Here is an 18,262-nt window from a genome sequence, read left to right on the forward strand (position 1 = left end):
TGGCTCCTCCGCATGAAAGATACCAATGCCCGGATCACCCGTTGGTATCTGGCTCTTCAGCCGTTTAAGTTCAAGGTGGTCCACAGACCGGGGGCGCAGATGGCTGTCGCCGACTTCCTTTCCAGGAATGGGGGGAGTGGTAGGCAGGCCGGATGCCGCCCCGGCCTGAGTCGGGCGGTGGGGATATGTGACAGCGGGGGCGTGGTCAAGCATCTCTCCGGAGAGAGAGAAAGCGGTAAGGGTGCTTACACCTGAGTTAAATGATGTCTAACACCTGTCTCTAATTTCAGTGAGCATGGGGAGAGCGGCATAAATAGAGCCACACAGCAGTTAGAGGGGAGAGAGAGCCTGGGCATGGACTATGAAGCCAGAAGTTTTGATGATTGTAAATTTGAAAGTTTATTTTGTAAGCTAGTTTGTGGATGTTTTTAGACTGTGTCTGCCAACAACGTAAAGCCCTGAGAGTGTGTTGTGCTGCACTGAGGAAAATAAAAAAACGCTTACCTGAACCAGGAAATCTGCTTCTCGCCGCCTCCTTCCACTGAGAAGGGTTACAAGCCAATCATTTAGTTGATTCTTTGTTTTCTGAAAAATTAATATGTATGATTGTGTTGAATAAGTACACTGAATTCCAGACGGTCGGCAGTGAGCCCCTCCCCGCTCGCGGATGGTGGTATTATCTTTGACCCCGCCCCGTTTTAGCAGCCGGTAGGGAGCCCCTCCTCCCCTCGCGGTCGGCGGTCGTTCCTCCGCTTTCAGGCGACCGGGCTCCTCAGTCCCCTGGCGGATGGCCGCGGCTGCTCCTTTGGGGTGGATGTTAGTGACGAGGACTCTACTACGGCGCATCACTCCTCCTTCCCGGGTTTTCAGCACAAATGCAATGGGGTAAAAGGGAAAGGAGGTGGCGAAAACCTGCTTGACAATATAAATAATAAGTTAATGATTAACTTAAAGCAAAAGACATACACCACAAACGAATACAGGGCAGCTGCCTGTAGCTCTCTCTCTCTGCCGAACTGCCGCCTCCGGCCACCTTTATCCCCTCTCGTCATTTTGATTAGCCCGATTAGCCCTCCCTCCTTGCCACATTGATGTTGGAGCAAATAGGAATGCAAAAATATTTGCTACGGTCTTAAGCCAGCAGCAACTTTACCCTTCTAAAGTTAACGTCCGCTTTGGTATTCTGGGAGGCCACCAAAAGGAAACATGCGAATTAATAAAATACTGCAACAAAATTTTATCAGCAGATAAGATCAACAAACGTTAAACTTTCTAATAAATGTATACACCATTATGTAAAGACAAAAAATCATATTTGAAGCAGTCAGAGAGAGAATAAACGTGTGAAATGTTCTGCTGCCTCGGTGCTTGAATAATAAATCACAATATGGGACCAATGAGTTCCAAGTTGTGTCAGAAAACACTACAGCAAATATTAATATTATTAATTATTATTATCACTAAGTCCAAACATTTTATAAACCTTGAACTTGTAATTAACTTCAATTAAAACCATTTGTTCAATACATACAACAATGTAAACTTATTTGTGCAGTCTACGAAATAAAACGTGTATTTGTGGCCAAGAGGCAAGCTACAGCACTGACAGATGCAGTGCTTTTTGTCTGAAATGGGAGAGACTGTCTACCAATCACTTCAGCACTTTACTCATTAAGCCTGTGAAGTGGCTAGAGGGAAGACACTTCTGAAAAAGGTCATCATTAAGTCAGGCCTGGAGTTTGCTAGAGGCCATGTGACAAAACCTGATGAATGAAAATGTTGTGGTCTGTTGAGACTGAAGCAGAGCTCTTTGGCCTTGAAAGCAAAGCACTCAAGCACACACAGTTAACGCCATCATTACCATCAAGCTTCAAACAAAAATTGTCAGCATTAAATAAAAAAAGTACTATGTAAAAGGGAAATTTTAGTCTTTCATCCATGAGAAAGGAATAGCCTTTAATAATAAATGTGCTGACATATTGTGTCGCTGAAAGGAAAAAGTTAAATGTGTTAAAATTTGTAGGTGTAATATCAACAAAATATTCCAGTACAACGCAAAGGCATCTAGTTCATCTTTTCAAATTGAAGCATAAAGAAGAATGGGTTGGCTCTGGCGGCTGTCAAAATAAATAAATAAATAAATGAATAAATAAACTACACATGCTCTTACCACTTATCGAGCATACAATCTACTTTAGCTCCAAGCAAGACACTAGGTACAATGTCAGCGAGTGATTTACAAGGGCATGGGTATATCAGTAAACAGCAGGACGTGTTTGTATGCAAGTTTACAATATCTGACTCGACATAAGAGCTCAGGCAGATGCAGTAAGACAGGGTGACAGATAGTTGGTGAGTGGTTGTGCAAGAAGTCACTCTGCGTGACTGACTGACACATGTAAGCACCGCATCTGTCCCGAGAGAATGGACTACTGTACAGAGACGGCAGTGTGTGGAAAGGCCAAGGCATCTTCATCTCTCCTGTTTCAGCCTGTCAATATCATCAAACCAGGCACTCTGTTCCATATCATTACAGCTCCAGTTCTCTTCCAAAACAGCTACCAGTCCCATGGGAGAAGCAGTGGCACAGCTGAACCATAACAGGAAACCAAATCTGCTGTCTTTACTAGTGCTGATGCGTGAGGAAGAGAACAACTTAGAACAGCCCTTTATGATGAGAAAAAATATATATAATAAATCTAGCAAAGTGAAGATGTAAATTCTATATTCTGGACAGCACTACACAAGACTATGTGGAATATAACAAATTTATCAGGGATATCATTGTATGGGGTAATTACATAAATACGCAATACCACCCAACAAGAAATTTCTACTCCTTTGTTTACCAGAGTACAAAAATAAATAAATAAATAAAGCTGACCTTACAAACACTTCACAGTTCATCACAGCCACACGGCGTACATTTACATGCAGTTTCTATGTTTGATTTCAGTAGGACTAAAACAATAATTTATCATTTAAAATGTCATGCAAACACTTTAGCCCAACGTAATTCGTACCAGTCTGATATTTGCGAAGTCATACTAACATTCCTAGATAATGCGATTGCAGCTCTGCTTCATCCAGCATATATACATGTCAATCAAACCACAATCGAATTTGCTGTAGTGTGCTTGCTCCAAAAGACAGAGGCAACACGTGACATGTATTAACCAGCATTTCCTCAGCTGATGTCCTTTCTTCAAATATTCGATTCTGCATAGTGGCATACACAGTGCCAATAGAAAATCATCATACCCTTTAGGAATAGTCACTTTTTTTTGTCTTGCAGCCTGAAATCTAAACCAATAAAAAAAAAAATAATAATAAAAAAATGAAATTAAAAAAAAAAAAAAAAAAAAAAAAAAAATAATAATAATAATAATAATAATACACTTTAGTTTAAAATCTTGCCTTACAATATTCAAGTAACAGAAAAAAAGGCAACAGTTCCAATTTTCTTTTTAAAAAGATGAAAAACTAGAATAACAGGATTTGAAAAGTGAATAACCCCTAGATTTAATACTTTGTAGAGCCTTTTGCGACAGTCATACGTCTGTTTGAATATGGTGAATATTTGCACATTCTTCCTTGCAGAATTGCTGGAGTTTAGTTTGCGGGGTCAGCGGCGATGGACTGCTCTCTTCAGTTCATCCACAGGTTTTTTATTGGATTTAGGTCAGGGCTCTGACTTGGCCACTCAAGGACTTTGACCTTCCTGCCCATCTTGAGTTGTCGAGCAGAGGGCCACAGATTTTCCTGAAGAATTTGGGTGTACATGACAGCATACATTTTCCCTTCAATCCTGACCAATTGCCCCGTTGAAGAGAAACACCCCCACAACATAATGTTGCCACCACCATGTTCAACAGTGGGTATGGTATGTTCTGGATGGTGTGCTGTGGGATTTTTTCAAAAATAGCACTTGCAGTTCAGTCCAAAAAGTTACATTTTTGTCTCATCTGACCATAAAATGTTTGGCCACATGGCATCAGAATCAAAGTGCAAATGAGAATTAGTATTGCACTTTTTCAGAAGAGGATTTTTTCTTGCCACCCAGCCATACAGGCCAGCTTTGTGTAAAGCTTGGGAGATTGTTGTCACATGCACAGACCGATCAATCTCAGACATAAGGGCTTGTAAATCCTTCAAAGTTGCCTTTGGCCTCTTGATAGCTTCCCTGATCAACATCCTCCTGGCATGGTCATCCAGTTTGGAGGGTTGGCCCCAATCTATGCAAGGTTTTGGTGGTACCATGCACTTTCAAGGTTATGATGTGTAAATACAGCTGGAAATGTTAGATTTAATTTATTTACATTTCCAGGATGTAATGTGACAAACTGTAAGGATTTTGACATGGTATGATGACTTTCTATAAGCAATGTATTCTCATTGGACAAAAAGATGAAGACTGTTGCTTGACTAAGCAAAAACCTGCTGTAGCTCAATTCAAACACATGTAAACTTACTAACTATAGCTTCAATCTGGCTTGCTTTTCCCTTCAAAGAGCTACTTGTAACACTGCCAAGTGTATAGCTATTGTTTTCTGTGTAGCATACTAAAGCTAGACTGTTGACAAAGTACTAGTCATTGCTTGGTGTCAGCTGTTGACAAATGGCATTGTGCACCTGTCCAATTAGGGGTCTGAAGAATAATCCAGATTCAATATCATACCCTGTTTGTTTGGTTTGCCATGCCACGGCCAGCCTGTTGATTTTGTACTGCGCCAGTTGTCATGGTAACTTTCCTGATGGGACCAAGCCTCTGTTGGGGGGCAGGCCGACCAATTGACTGCTGCTGATGTTGTGGCTGAGGTGGGGCACCAGTGTTGGGACCAGCATCTGCCTGCAGGACACAGAACAGAGGCATTTAATGACCCACACACAGAAAATCCCAAACACACTGGGTACACTTAGCAAACATGAGCTTGATGATTACCATCAAATACAAAATTTAATATTACAATCCATCTTGCTGGAATGAGTCCAATTGTATCACAAATGTTCAAGGTAAAAGAGCTCATATCAAAACTCATCATTTTGGGGGCCTGGGTATCTCAGCGAGTATTGACCCTGACTATTCACCCCTGGAGTCGTGAGTTTGAATCCAGGGCGTGCTGAGTGACTCCAGCCAGGTACCCTAAGCAACCAAATTGGCCCGGTTGCTAGGGAGGGTAGAGTCACATGGGGTAACCTCCTCGTGGTCGCGATTAGGGTTTCTCGCTCTCAGTGGGGTGCGTGGTAAGTTGTGCGTGGATTACGGAGATTAGCATGAGCCTCCACATGCTGTGAGTCTCCGCGGTGTCATGCACAGTGAGCCACGTGATAAGATGCGTGAATTGACTGTCTCAGACATATTGAGGCAACTGAGACTTGTCCTCCGCCACCCTAATTGAGGTGAGTAACCGCGCCACCACGAGGACCTACTAAGTAGTGGGAATTGGGCATTCCAAATTAGGAGAAAAGGGGATATAATTTAAAAAAATAAAAATAAAAAGACTATACTTCCTACCTAAGCCAGAAGCAGCAAATTCACAGAATGTTTCCTATTACATAATCTGAGATAATGGTGAATGAATTGTGAAATACACATTTGTTGAAAATATTTCCTCATGGCATAATTAATCTCTTAATAGTGTAAATATCTTGGGTTGTATTTAGGGGTGACAGTGTAATCCGTTTTTCAGACTTCCAGGATAGTCCTGACTGTGTCTGAGCATTAAATGCCATGGATGGGTACCTGTCTGATGGTGCGTTCAAGTCATGTCGGATTGATCTGCCTATGCTAGTAAGTGAAAAAGAAAAAGAAATATGGAATTGCAAAACGGGCCCATTCTTTCCGACTAAAACTTAAACGCACATCACACCATCTTTACGATTTCTGACCTTATATGTTTGAACTTGCCAGGAGGACCTGAAGTCAACATGAGACTACACAAACTCAGTAATTCTGTTTCCTCATCTTCTGGCGAACCCTTCAATTAAGTGTCTGTGTGATCTGATGGCTGCTGGCGCTCTTTACATGTTTCAGGCATTAGAAATGTCCCGATTTAAGCTATACACAGTAATTACCATTGTGTATGAAATGTGCTATATAAATATACAACTGAAGAACAGGCTCTGTGCATATTGCAAGTACTGTTTGAGGTGATGGCATAAATATTGTAATGTCTATGCCACGTTGCATTGCTGCAAGGGCCACTATATTGGAGATTAACTATCTTCTTCTATGGTTAGTGTTCTCTTTCAGGTCAACTACTGTCATGGAGGAGCAACATTTTGTAGACAATCTTGCTGAGCAAGACATTCTAAACAGTATTCAGGTAGAGAGATAATACATCTTGTTTAATGGCACCAACATTTAAAGGTAACTCTTCCCCTTGAGTACTAAGATTTGTTATTTAGCTGTTGTCTGCTTGCGCAACAGCAGCTCTACACGCAAGGAAACAGATTTGATGGCATAAATGCAGCACTGACATTGACATCCTTACTGTCAACCTCTGCTTTCTATTGGTTAATATTACATGTCCTACAAATACCTATTGGATATAAGTTTTTTTTTTTCCTGAGATGTTTATATTTTCCTAAAAGCCATTTTTTTATGTTTAATTTCTTTTATGACATCACTGGAAAACTGCTTCTATAACTATGCCCACTGTAACTTCAGATAGTGAATATATTTTCTAGCCTAAACGGCACATTTCCCTAAAACCCTTAAATTAAGTAAAATGTACACCTTCTAGCTTAAATGTATATGATCTACTTTCTATTATATTTCCATAAAACACTTCCATGTAAAATTTACACCTTCTAGCTTAAATGTATGATATATTTTCTATTATATTTATCTACTATATTTCCATAAAACTCTTCCATTATGTAAAATTTACACCTACGTGTTTCCAATCCATCAAGATAAATCTAGCTGTAGCATGTTTCATTATACCATTTTGTGTTTCATGAATTTCCAGAAATGTGGTCATTAATGTAAGTCATTTCAGATGTTGAATTCTTCAGCCACTCCACAATTTTAGCAAATTAACTCAATTGTGGTTATGATTTACCATAGAAGGCTTCTTTTTTAAACAAAGAAATATTCAAAATCTAGAGATGTGTGCAAAAGCAGGTAGCAGAGGGAACTGATTTGTTGCAGCCTCAAACATGGACCAGCAGAAATACGCTTATCTCTGCATCAAACAGTGATGAAATGGAAATTAAAAATATGAGAGATATCATGAGATTTAACACAGAAGGCAACTTCATCAAAGATGTCAAATTCAAGCATGTGATGCAATGTTTTCTGCGATTACAATACAGATATGTATTTTGTTATTTTAAATTGATCTCTTTAAACCCTCCTTTATAATTTTATATTTATTCATTTAAACATTTTAGAACTTTAGTCCTACATGCACTTCAGATGCAGATTCGGTATAGATGGTGGTGGGCCCAAGAGGACATGGGTTCATGTCATGCGTTTATAAATCTACTGTATGTCTGTCAAGTGTTTTGCATGGAGTTACATTATGGCTGTTTAATTTACAGCTTTTATTGCAAATTGCAAGCCCTTTTGAAAATTATGTGTTGTAAAGTTGTCATGTAATGGAACATTAATGTTTATTAAAAAACAAAAAAAAAAAACACTTCTGACACTTAAAAAAGAAGCTGCTAAAAATAGCTAAATTTAAAAAAAAATTCCCTCAGGGCAAGTGAAATTGTCACAAGGGCATGTAAAAATTGGAACTACTGGCCTCACTGGGCAAGCCTGAAAAAATCCTTGTTAAGCCCTGCAAAGGGATACAAACATTTGCATGTATTCCAAACTTTTTTGACAGCAAGATAAAATGGATTCAGGTTGGTTAAATATATATTATACAACAGTTATTTTGGCAAAGACTATTTAGCAGAGATGGGCCAATTCTATTAAAATGAATGGGAGAAATTGGAATGCCCAACAGTCAACGGATGTAGAAAGGAAGTCTCGACTCAGGTAAAAGAGCCAATCACCTTTAGATAGACACTGCCTGTCAATCAACTCAAGAATGCACATGTGCATTAGCTATACAAGCCGGGATTTTTTATTTTTTTTGCATAATCTGAGGTAAAGTAACAAAATTTATGCTACCAGTGTTGTCAGATTTTCCTGCTCATTTGAAATATGTTCTTTGATCGTAATCTTGACTAGGGCTGAAACGATTAGTCGATGTTATTGACAATGTCGACAATAAAAAAAATGTAGACAAAAAAATGTCGCTGTCGAATAGTCATTTGATCTCATTTAACGTAACATGAGATCACATTAAACTCTAATGATGGAGCACGAGAGCAGCACTGCAGCTCTCGCCTGACTGAGGAGAGGAAGAAAACACAACTCACAGTCCAGATGCACTCTAAACTTTCACAGCTTCAGGTGATGTAGATCACAAAGTATGAGGGAATTATACAAAAACACCAAATAAGTAAATAAGTAAATACAGAAGCACTCTCGTTGTGGAATAAGCAGAGCCGGAGCTCTTTAATGGAAACACCCCAGCGTTACATCTTAAATGCAGTTATATTTAATGCATTATAGCTTTATTAAAGTTCTAATAATACGGAAGCAGATCATGTAAATAACTACAAACTCCGAAACTGGCATTTGTCTGTGCGGTCAGCACCTCTTCTATGAGTTACGTGAAGTGTCCCGATCTAAGGTGGAGAGATTGAAACTGCACCTGGCTGATGCACACTCTGTTGCGGGGACACTCGTCCCTCGAGCACTTGCTGCAGCTAGATTATATCGTGATGGCTCGTGAATTATTGAATCATAATATGTGTGTCACTGAGCATTTCTTATCGTGAAGAAAATTGGCAGTACCGTTTTATTAATAAGAGAGTTAGTTTTTTTGAGAGTTAAAGATGGATTGAAGTGAACAGAAAGGTGAGAGAGGGTAGTCTTTGCCCCATTATACACTGCAACAAAATACGTTTTTGATTTGTTTTTGTTTTCCAATATAAATACCTAAAACTCTTTTAAAACAACACACATTGTCTTTAGCAGCTATACCGCAAAGAAAAAATTATTATCTAAGAATGTGGAAGATAATATTAAAAATACAAATATTTTAAAATATCAAAAAATCCTTAAAATTCTTATGCACTCACCTGAGAAGCAGCATATAAGATATTTAGACTTGCTTTTAGAGAATATATCTTGAATAGAAGTATATTTTGTCTTTACTGGACTCACAGAAGTATAACCAAGTGAAAAAATACACTTATATACAAAATACACTTATATTTAAGATACATTCTCTTAAAGCAAGTCTAAATATCTTATATATTGTTTCAAGCAAATTTATCTTGTTTCAAGTATTTTTAGACAATTTTAAATGGAAAACAAGATAAAAACACTTGATAACAAAAAGATTTTTTGCAGTGAATTTCTTTACTGAATTAAACTTAATAAAAAGTAGTTTTTCCCCCTTTAATTCAGTGAATGACATTTAGAGGTATTTTTAAAGATGATTTTGTCCTCTTTATTGATAGTAAGCATGTTTAATACAACCTTTTAAGTCGGGACACAAGCTGAAGAATCGGTTAAGAGCTAATGATTAATCACTGCAATAATCGCAGAATAGTCGAATAATCGTTCTAATAATCATTAGGTTAATTATCAAAATAATCATTAGTTGCAGCCCTAATCTTGACTAGAGCCCGACCGATATGGGAATTTTGAGACCGATACCGATTTTAGAGAGGGAAAATTCACCGATTACCAATATATTTAATTTTTGAGCTGGAATGAAAACAGACCTTTTCTATGTGGATTGTGCACCAATTTTACACCAATATGACTATGCAAAGGTACTCAGAAGGCTGCTTTCTTAAACAAATATTTTTATCAAAGAATATTTGATTATTATTATTATACATTGTCATCAAATTCTAGAAATGAACACTGAGAAAATAAACAACAAATAAAAATACAATAAATAGCTTAAAAAACATCAGTACTGTATGTTTAGTATCAGTCAATGGCTGACCATTCAAATAAAGAATAAATAAAAATAAAATAAATAGCTAAATAAACATCAGTACTGTTTAGTATCAGTCAAATGCTGACCATTAAAATAAAGAATAAAAATACAATAAATAGCTAAATAAACATCAGTACTGTTTAGTATAAAATAAAGAATAAATAAAAATTAAATAAATAGCTAAATAAACATCAGTACTGTTTAGTATCAGTCAAATGCTGACCATTAAAATAAAGAATAAAAATACAATAAATAGTTAAATAAACATCAGGGGCCGACTGCACCAGCTATAAGTAAATTACAACTTAGCCAAGTTGTGGTGTAAATGGGCACTAAGTCGAAATGTATGCACTACTAAATATTTGAGCGTTGCACCATTACATTTATGTAGGACGTAACCCTACAAAAAGGCAGACTCATTTAATGACATCAATGAGCTCATGTTTTGGTTGACAGGCTTCAGTCCTTTCGACATATGATGTTGGCATTTACACTCATTTACATTTCCGAGAGAGAAAAAAAACAAACAAAAAAAAACGTACTTTTAAGCGGCTCTTCAGCATGAAACCGATCTAACCATGCAGTTTTTAGGGTGCGTCGCCCGGTGTCAAGTTTCAACACATTCAAAATATGTATAGGATATTAAAATGAATAAATGTCTATTTTTCCAGCCTGTTGTATTAGTATTTATCACCCCTTAATTATTTTAGATACAGTTCCTATATATTGTTATTTACACAGGGCAAATATACTATTTATTAAATCTACTTTTATTACGTATCCTATTTTAATGTCTAGAAAACCAGACTTTTAAATATTACATTTTATAAATACAACGACTGGAATTGTTCAGTTGAAGGGGTTACCAAACTGTGAATCCTGAACAAAACAGTTTGAATACATGTTTATACGCTGACAAGGTATGAAAGCAGCTACGTGATTAGCTAGTTAGCTATAAGCTCGTTGCCACGGAGAGCAACAGATGGACTTTATTTACTTTCCAGCATTGTGTCTCACCAACTAGGTAACAGCGAAGCGTGAAATCAACACTCAACAGACAGAATCCACCACCGCAACGTTGTCTGCTGAGCTGCAAAAAGATGCTCTGATATTTACCTTTCAGTCTGCTACATTACTGACTGCACTGACAAACTATAGCTGGCTAACATATGTGATAAACATGAGTGACATGGTTGTCAGGGACAGGGTTAACATTATATTAGTTATATAAAATGATGGGGTCATTGTTTATTAACTTTCCAGTATGTATTTCACAAACTATTTATCGGTAAATTGCTAAGACACCGTATAACTCTGCTCTGTCTGCAGATCCACCATCAGTTCACAGTCAACTCTGTAAACAATGGAGTCGGAGCGCACTCTGCTGGACAAACTACGTAATGACACCAATTCTAAAGCATTGTTTTCTGCATTATATGTTCTGAAAAAAAGTTTTCATATCTGCGCATATCGGTAAAATATTCGCCGATACCGATACATCGGTGAAAGGCTAATATCGGCTGACCGATATGTCGCACTAATCTTGACCAACCGCTTTGGAGAACTCGGTCTTTCCCCATTCAAATAGATAGGAGCTGCACTTGTATGCTGCTTGTTTCCAGAAAAATAACTGCCCGAGAGCATTCCAAAGATGGCCGCCAGTGGACTGACTTGCTAGAAAGACTTTGGTTTTGGGCCTCTAATCTGACTGGTCAAGCAGCATTCCAAAATTGCTGATAATGATATTATGTAAAACAACACTGGAACGTTCGCTGTTTGTATCACTCTGCTTGTACGTGTCTGCAGCATTTGAGACATGCTGTCAGTCTGTGCGATTCTTGGTGACACAAAATGGTTGACACTGCTTTAACTTCTTTTGGAACAATTTTCGTTGGAATAGCAAAAACTGACCTGCCAGAGCTGGTCATATTGTGTCTAAAAAGCAAGTTACTCTTATCGACAACGGCAGTTTTGCTCATATGACGTTACTTAAGAACTTACATTCTTGACATTACTATGACAAGTACATAATTGCTTTTCACCCATATTTCTTTTTTCTAAACAATCTCTCTTCTGTCTGTCTCTATCTGAGGAGTTTAATGGATTAATCCAACTCAATGCAAAATCCACACCTTCAGATTACACCTATCAGATGCTCCACTGCAATACACTGGGGGGGTGACTACACTTGACAAGCACCTCCCCTCCCCCACCCACTCCTTCACCCCCTGGCTTCTTTTTTTATGGAGCAGGCTTTGTATTCTTCCTGATGAAAATTTAATTTACTCTTATCAGTGCGGCTAAGCTCAGAAAAATACAAATCCGCTCAAACTGCCATCTCTCTTTCTCCCCGACTCTCGCAGGTATTATTAGACTGCTATCAACATAGGCTTGGAAGATTAATTGCAGACGTCCCCAGATTGACACCTATTCTAACACACTTCAATGATGAGCTGATGGATGGATAAAGCAAGAGGCGAGGGGAGGGGGAGAGGACAGATGAAGAGAAAAAGAGAGCAAAGTTAGAAGGGAGAACAAGAAAGAGAGATAACATTGTCAGGCAGCTGAGGTTGACAGCAGAAGGAAAGCATCTAGAGGATCAGCATCTCTTGGTCTTACACCCCCTCCCCCTTCTTCCTCTTTGTCAGTCAGAGCCACAGCACTTCAGATAGCTGTGTGTAGCTTTCTATTAACTAAGTTGACATGCAGTTATCTTCATCCACAGAAATCCGGCACTCAAAAGAGATACTTAGCTTTGCTTCAGGCAGGAGAGCGGAAAAGGATGCTCTCTTCATTCAATGCTGCAAAATCATCTCTTAAACCCCATAAATCATCTTTTGGCCCTGATTTCTTGGTTAAGATGCATAAAATTCCCTGTCAGGTTTGTAAATAATCACCTCAAAATCTAGTCTTTGTTAATGCTAAATGATTGATGAAACCCTTAGCACCAATCTCTACCTAAACTCAGTTAGGTCTTGCTCAACTGTGCACTTAGAACAGCACCTTGACTTAAAGAAGACACAAACCTTTCAAACAGCAAGATCCGTTGTCACTCATTGGCGCAAATGCCAAGGCCAATTTGGTTCCTTAGGAGACCTGGCTGGAGTCACTCAGCACACCCTGGATTCGAACTCACGACTCCAGGGGTGGTAGTCAGTGTCAATACTCGCTGAGCTACCCAGGACCCCCAAATGACTCACTTTAATGAAAAGAGGATGGTGCCATTTATGGGCTTAAATGGTAAAAGTGTTGTCACATTGGTGTCACAAAATACAGCACAGAAACCACTTTATGTATCGATTCTTTCAAAAAGAGAAACTCACTTTATATTTTAAACAGCTTTAAATGCTAACAACTTTGGAAAAAAGTGGACTCCTTGACTTTAGAGTAATTGGAATCCTTGTCTTTGAGATGGGTTCTTTTACTTATTCTATCAAGAATTCTGGTGATAACCACTTCAGGAAAAAATTAACAAAAGGACAAAGACAAAAAGAGCATGAAAGAATCAGTGGCATATGCACTTTAAAGATCATGTCTAGAGATCTTAAACGGCTAACACATTTACTAACCTCCCCCGAAAGCTTAACCACTCGCACTTTCTGTGGAACCTGAGGTGATTCCAAGCTGTTTGTTCGCTGCATCACTGTCCTTTTTCCCCCGGACTGAGGCTGACCCAGGCTGTGCCCTCCTGCTGGATTACTCTGAATTGTGCCCGGTCCTTGAGCGTTCTGTGGATTCATGTTCCTCTTCTGCTGTAGCTGCCGTTGGCCTTGTGGCTGTGCCCCAGACCAGCCTAAAGCCAGTGTCTGAGGTTTAGTGTTCTGAAGACGAGTTTTAACATTCTGATGAGGTGTGCTAAGACCTGAAGCAGGGTTCTGGGTTGTACCATTAGATACCAGTGAAGGCACCTGTTGGGGGGGTTGGGATGAACGTTGGGCTACAGGGGGCTGTGTGGGATTTGGTGTTTGTGAGGCCTGGTTTTTGCTCTGGCCACTGATTCTTTCCATCAGTTCTTTTTTGCGCACACCAGCCTGGAGCTGCCTGCTTATCTCTTTGCGCTTGAGGATCTCTTCCCGCAAACGCTTCTGTTCTTCGATCTTCAGCCTGTACTGCCGTGTCTCCTCATCTTCATCTGGGTCCTAAACAAACAGAAAAAAAATTCAAGATAAGAACTAGAGATTTTGTTTGATGATAAACAACTATATAAGGTTCTAAAAGAAAAGCAGTAGATATTGTTTAACAATATGTTGTTGGACATTTTACTGCTGAATTTAAAAGAATATCAGCAGAAGAACAGTCAGGATAAGGAAAGCTCCTTGGTCACAATAGCAGGATTGTGCTACACCAGAGGCGGCCGGTGCTTTTCAAAAGTGGGGAAGCACAGACTATTTCTTTTTTTTTTTTGGTATCTACAATTTTGCTCCCAAAAGCAGCTCAAACTACTACTCAAACAGTAAAATTTCTTGCAACAAAAGACAAAATATCCAATTATCAAAGCTGAAATAAATGGGTTACATCAAATTGCAAATAACTGTGCATTTCTACAATCCATTGAACACTCTGTGCTTGACATTGCTGCTTTACATTTAATACGCTGTACATCACCGTTTCAATTATTATCTGTTTGTAGCGAAGTCTTGCCCACTGGAACCCACATTTCTTATGAAATTTTAGGGGAAGCCATGCTTCTTGTGTAGTCTTAAAAGCAATCGCCACTGCACTAAAATGCTAAGAAATTTTTTCAAATAGAACATTTACAACAGTCTTCATAGGTTCCATGCGACTGTCAGGAACTTTGAACCAACAAGTTTAGAAAAACAAACTAAAAATATAAAAAGACCAACCATGTTAGACTGACTACCTAAGAGCCTTATTGGTCAACAGTGCTGAGTAGTAACGGATTACATATAATCTGGATTATGCAATCAGATTACAAACATCAAGTACTTATAATGGAATTACTTTACACTTTAAAATGTGCATAATCAGATTACAATTACATTTTATGGATTACATGATCACATTCTTGATTACATCACAAATCAGCCAAGTAAGATCAAAAGTAATCAGATTGGATTATCTAAAAAGTGTAACCTAAAAGATTATGTAACAGATTACAATTTAAATTGTGTCATTTGTAATCAGTACCCAATTAAATTTCAGAAATAATCTACAAAGCACTGCTGGTCAACTGCGAAAGGCAAAAAAATAAATAATTTAAGCCTAAATTAAGCCTCCCTTCATTTCAGGAAAAATTTATACCTTTGTGTGTGGTCATGGCACTTTGGTAAATGCACAAAAATCCTGTCCGTTCAATGATGACTGCTAATGAACATGCCTATTCTAGAGCAGTTTTCAGTCAATCTCTATGGGTGGAAAACATGCGTAATGTTAATCCCTTTACACATGAGAGGTGTCTCTATAAAGTCATCCAATGCAGTATTACCTCTGGAGTGGTGCTTGACTGTGCAGCTGGCTGCTCTTTCTTCATTTGAGGTGCACTGGGCTGCTGCAGTACTTTGGCAGCGCCCTGCCTTTGTGCCACAGGTCCTCCTCTTCCAGCTGGTCCAGCACGAGCAGGCTGCCCTGGTTTAGCATTCTGTATTGCCCTGGTAACTGGCTTTGTTTGCCCACCAGGCACTGACGCACTGATATTGTTGTTGCCAGTAGCAATGGGCAGCTCACGAAGGTTGCTGTTGCGCTGAGGAGGGATCTGCTGTAGGGGAGAAGGAGATGTCTGAAGAAGAAGAGGAGGACAGATGAATGAAACAGCATTTGAAGAACTATTGCCATGACTGAAAATCAATCCATTAAAATGCCTTTGCTCATTTCAGAAAAAAAGAACAAGCCAAAGCACCTTAATTTATCTCCATAACCATTTAAAGTTTAATACATAAATTGCATGTCAAAAAGTGCCAGAGGAAATCGACAGCTGTATAGCATTGCCTCTAAACTAGGGCTGCCCCCGACCAAAGATTTTCCTAGTCGACTAGTAGGCATTAGTTTAAGCCATTAGTCGACTAGTCATCACACATTTATGGTATTAATTTAATTACTTAAATATATTTTTTTGGGGGGCATCAGAAAATGGTTTGAGTTCCAGGGCTGAGAAAGAATGTTATTTATAAGTAACATTGCTAACACTGTTGTACATTACAGAGAAATACTAAACCGTAATAATGAGCCTTTAAAATATACATTTTACAAGAGCACACGAAGCGAGCCGCAGCGACACAAAAGCGGTAATGATTCTGAATGTGTTGGAAAAACCAGCAAGGAGACTGTCTGAACATTTTGCTAATTTATAGAGAGAAATGCACATTAGGGTTGTGCCGACAGACGATGATCTCGGGGATCGACGATGGTCAGAGTGATCGCCAATAGCTGATGCCTGTGGCGGTCAAGACGATATTTGGCTTGTTTTCCCATTAATGTATTAAATTATTATTATTATTATTATTATTATTAAGCTATTATTATTATCAAATTAATATTACAAATAATTTGTCTGTAGAGACACAGACACGCGCTTGAAGAAACACAGTTTATTATATTATTAAGAACAGATGACTGAAAAGCCATCTATTGCGCATGTATGACGTGCTGATACGGAGGCATGCAGTCTTGTGGAACATGCATATGTAAAAGGTTCTCACTCTTTCTTTGTTTCTGTCTTCTGATTTTTTTTTTTTTTTTTTGCAAGAACAGTATCATTTATGAGTGCTGCAAATGACCTCAGTCATCTCAGCTTACGAGGTGCTTTGAGTTCAGTTCACTTTATTTCCACAGAGCAGTTCATTGTGACCACAACTCTGCAGCCTATACATCTGTGAATAAAACAAAAAATAATACAAAAACATGTTCACCTCGAACCATGATTTATATTTCAGTGAGTATTATCATCATTATAATTATTATTTTTACATGTATAATTGTTTTTATGTCTTCATTTGTGTAATTTACCGCCTGCATGTTTAGACGGATTCTTGCCTGACGGTAAATGGAAAGGTGTGTGTATATATTATAATTTTTTTGATCACTTCATTATTTTAATTGCTTTTTCGTTTCATTTGGAGTGCAATTTGAATTTAGAAATGATACATTATATATATATATATATATTTGTGTATATGTATATATATATAGTTTGTATACCCTGGCAGAAATTGTGAAATTTTTGCATTGATTTTGAAAATATGACTGATCATGCAAAAAAAACTGTCTTTTATTTAAGGATAGTGATCATATGAAGCCATTTAATATCACATAGTTGTTTGGCTTCTTTTTAAATCATAATGATAACAGAAATCACCCAAATGGCCTTGATCAAAAGTTTACATACCCTTGAATGTTTGGCCTTGTTACTGACACACAAGGTGACACACACAGGTTTAAATGGCAATTAAAGGTTAATTTCCCACACCTGTGGCTTTTTAAATTGCAGTTAGTGCCTGTGTATAAATAGTCAAAGAGTTTGTTAGCTCTCACGTGGATGCACTGAGCAGGCTAGATACTGAGTCATGGGGAGCAGAAAAGAACTGTCAAAAGACCTGTGTAACAAGGTAATGGAACTTTATAAAGATGGAAAAGGATATAAACTTATATCCAAAGCCTTGAAAATGCCAGTCAGTACTGTTCAACCACTTATTAAGAAGTGGAAAATTCTGGGATCTCTTGATACCAAGCCAAGGTCAGGTAGACCAAGAAAGATTTCAGCCACAACTGCCAGAAGAACTGTTCGGGATACAAAGAAAAACCCACAGGTAACCTCAGGAGAAATACAGGCTGCTCTGGAAAAAGATGGTGTGGTTGTTTCAAGGAGCACAATATGACGATACTTGAACAAATGAGCTGCATGGTTGAGTTGCCAGAAAGAAGCCTTTACTGCGCCAATGCCACAAAAAAGCCCGGTTTCAATATGCCCGACAACACCTTGACACGCCTCACAGCTTCTGGCACACAGTAATTTGGAGTGACGAGACCAAAATAGAGCTTTATGGTCACAACCATAAGCGCTATGTTTGGAGAGGGGTCAACAAGGCCTATAGTGAAAAGAATACCATCCCCACTGTGAAGCATGGTGGTGGCTCACTGATGTTTTGGGGGTGTGTGAGCTCTAAAGGCACGGGGAATCTTGTGAAAATTGATGGCAAGATGAATGCAGCATGTTATCGGAAAATACTGGCAGACAATTTGCATTCTTCTGCATACGCATGGGATGCTCTTGGACTTTCCAGCAC

The 18,262-nt window shown here is 38.5% G+C and overlaps 1 protein-coding gene across 5 annotated transcripts in view; it reads right to left on the reverse strand.

Annotated features, from left to right (window-relative positions):
- LOC127451583 (RNA-binding protein 33-like) overlaps positions 1–18,262 on the reverse strand; it is an 88,401-nt gene that overhangs the window by 20,069 nt on the left and 50,070 nt on the right. For 3 of the 5 annotated variants that reach the window (XM_051716377.1, XM_051716386.1, XM_051716368.1), the window contains exons 14-17: positions 15,469–15,759; positions 13,592–14,161; positions 4,679–4,849; positions 505–912 (exon numbers count right to left, since the gene is read on the reverse strand). In XM_051716377.1, the coding sequence (XP_051572337.1) occupies positions 505–912; positions 4,679–4,849; positions 13,592–14,161; positions 15,469–15,759 (1,440 nt within the window). Of the gene's footprint in view, positions 1–504; positions 913–3,517; positions 4,292–4,678; positions 4,850–13,591; positions 14,162–15,468; positions 15,760–18,262 lie in introns of those variants that run through there. The other 2 variants (XM_051716400.1, XM_051716395.1) reach the window with 2 other exon arrangements.

The sequence above is a fragment of the Myxocyprinus asiaticus genome, chromosome 2, assembly GCF_019703515.2.
Source record: "Myxocyprinus asiaticus isolate MX2 ecotype Aquarium Trade chromosome 2, UBuf_Myxa_2, whole genome shotgun sequence".
Taxonomy (NCBI): Eukaryota; Metazoa; Chordata; class Actinopteri; order Cypriniformes; family Catostomidae; genus Myxocyprinus; species Myxocyprinus asiaticus.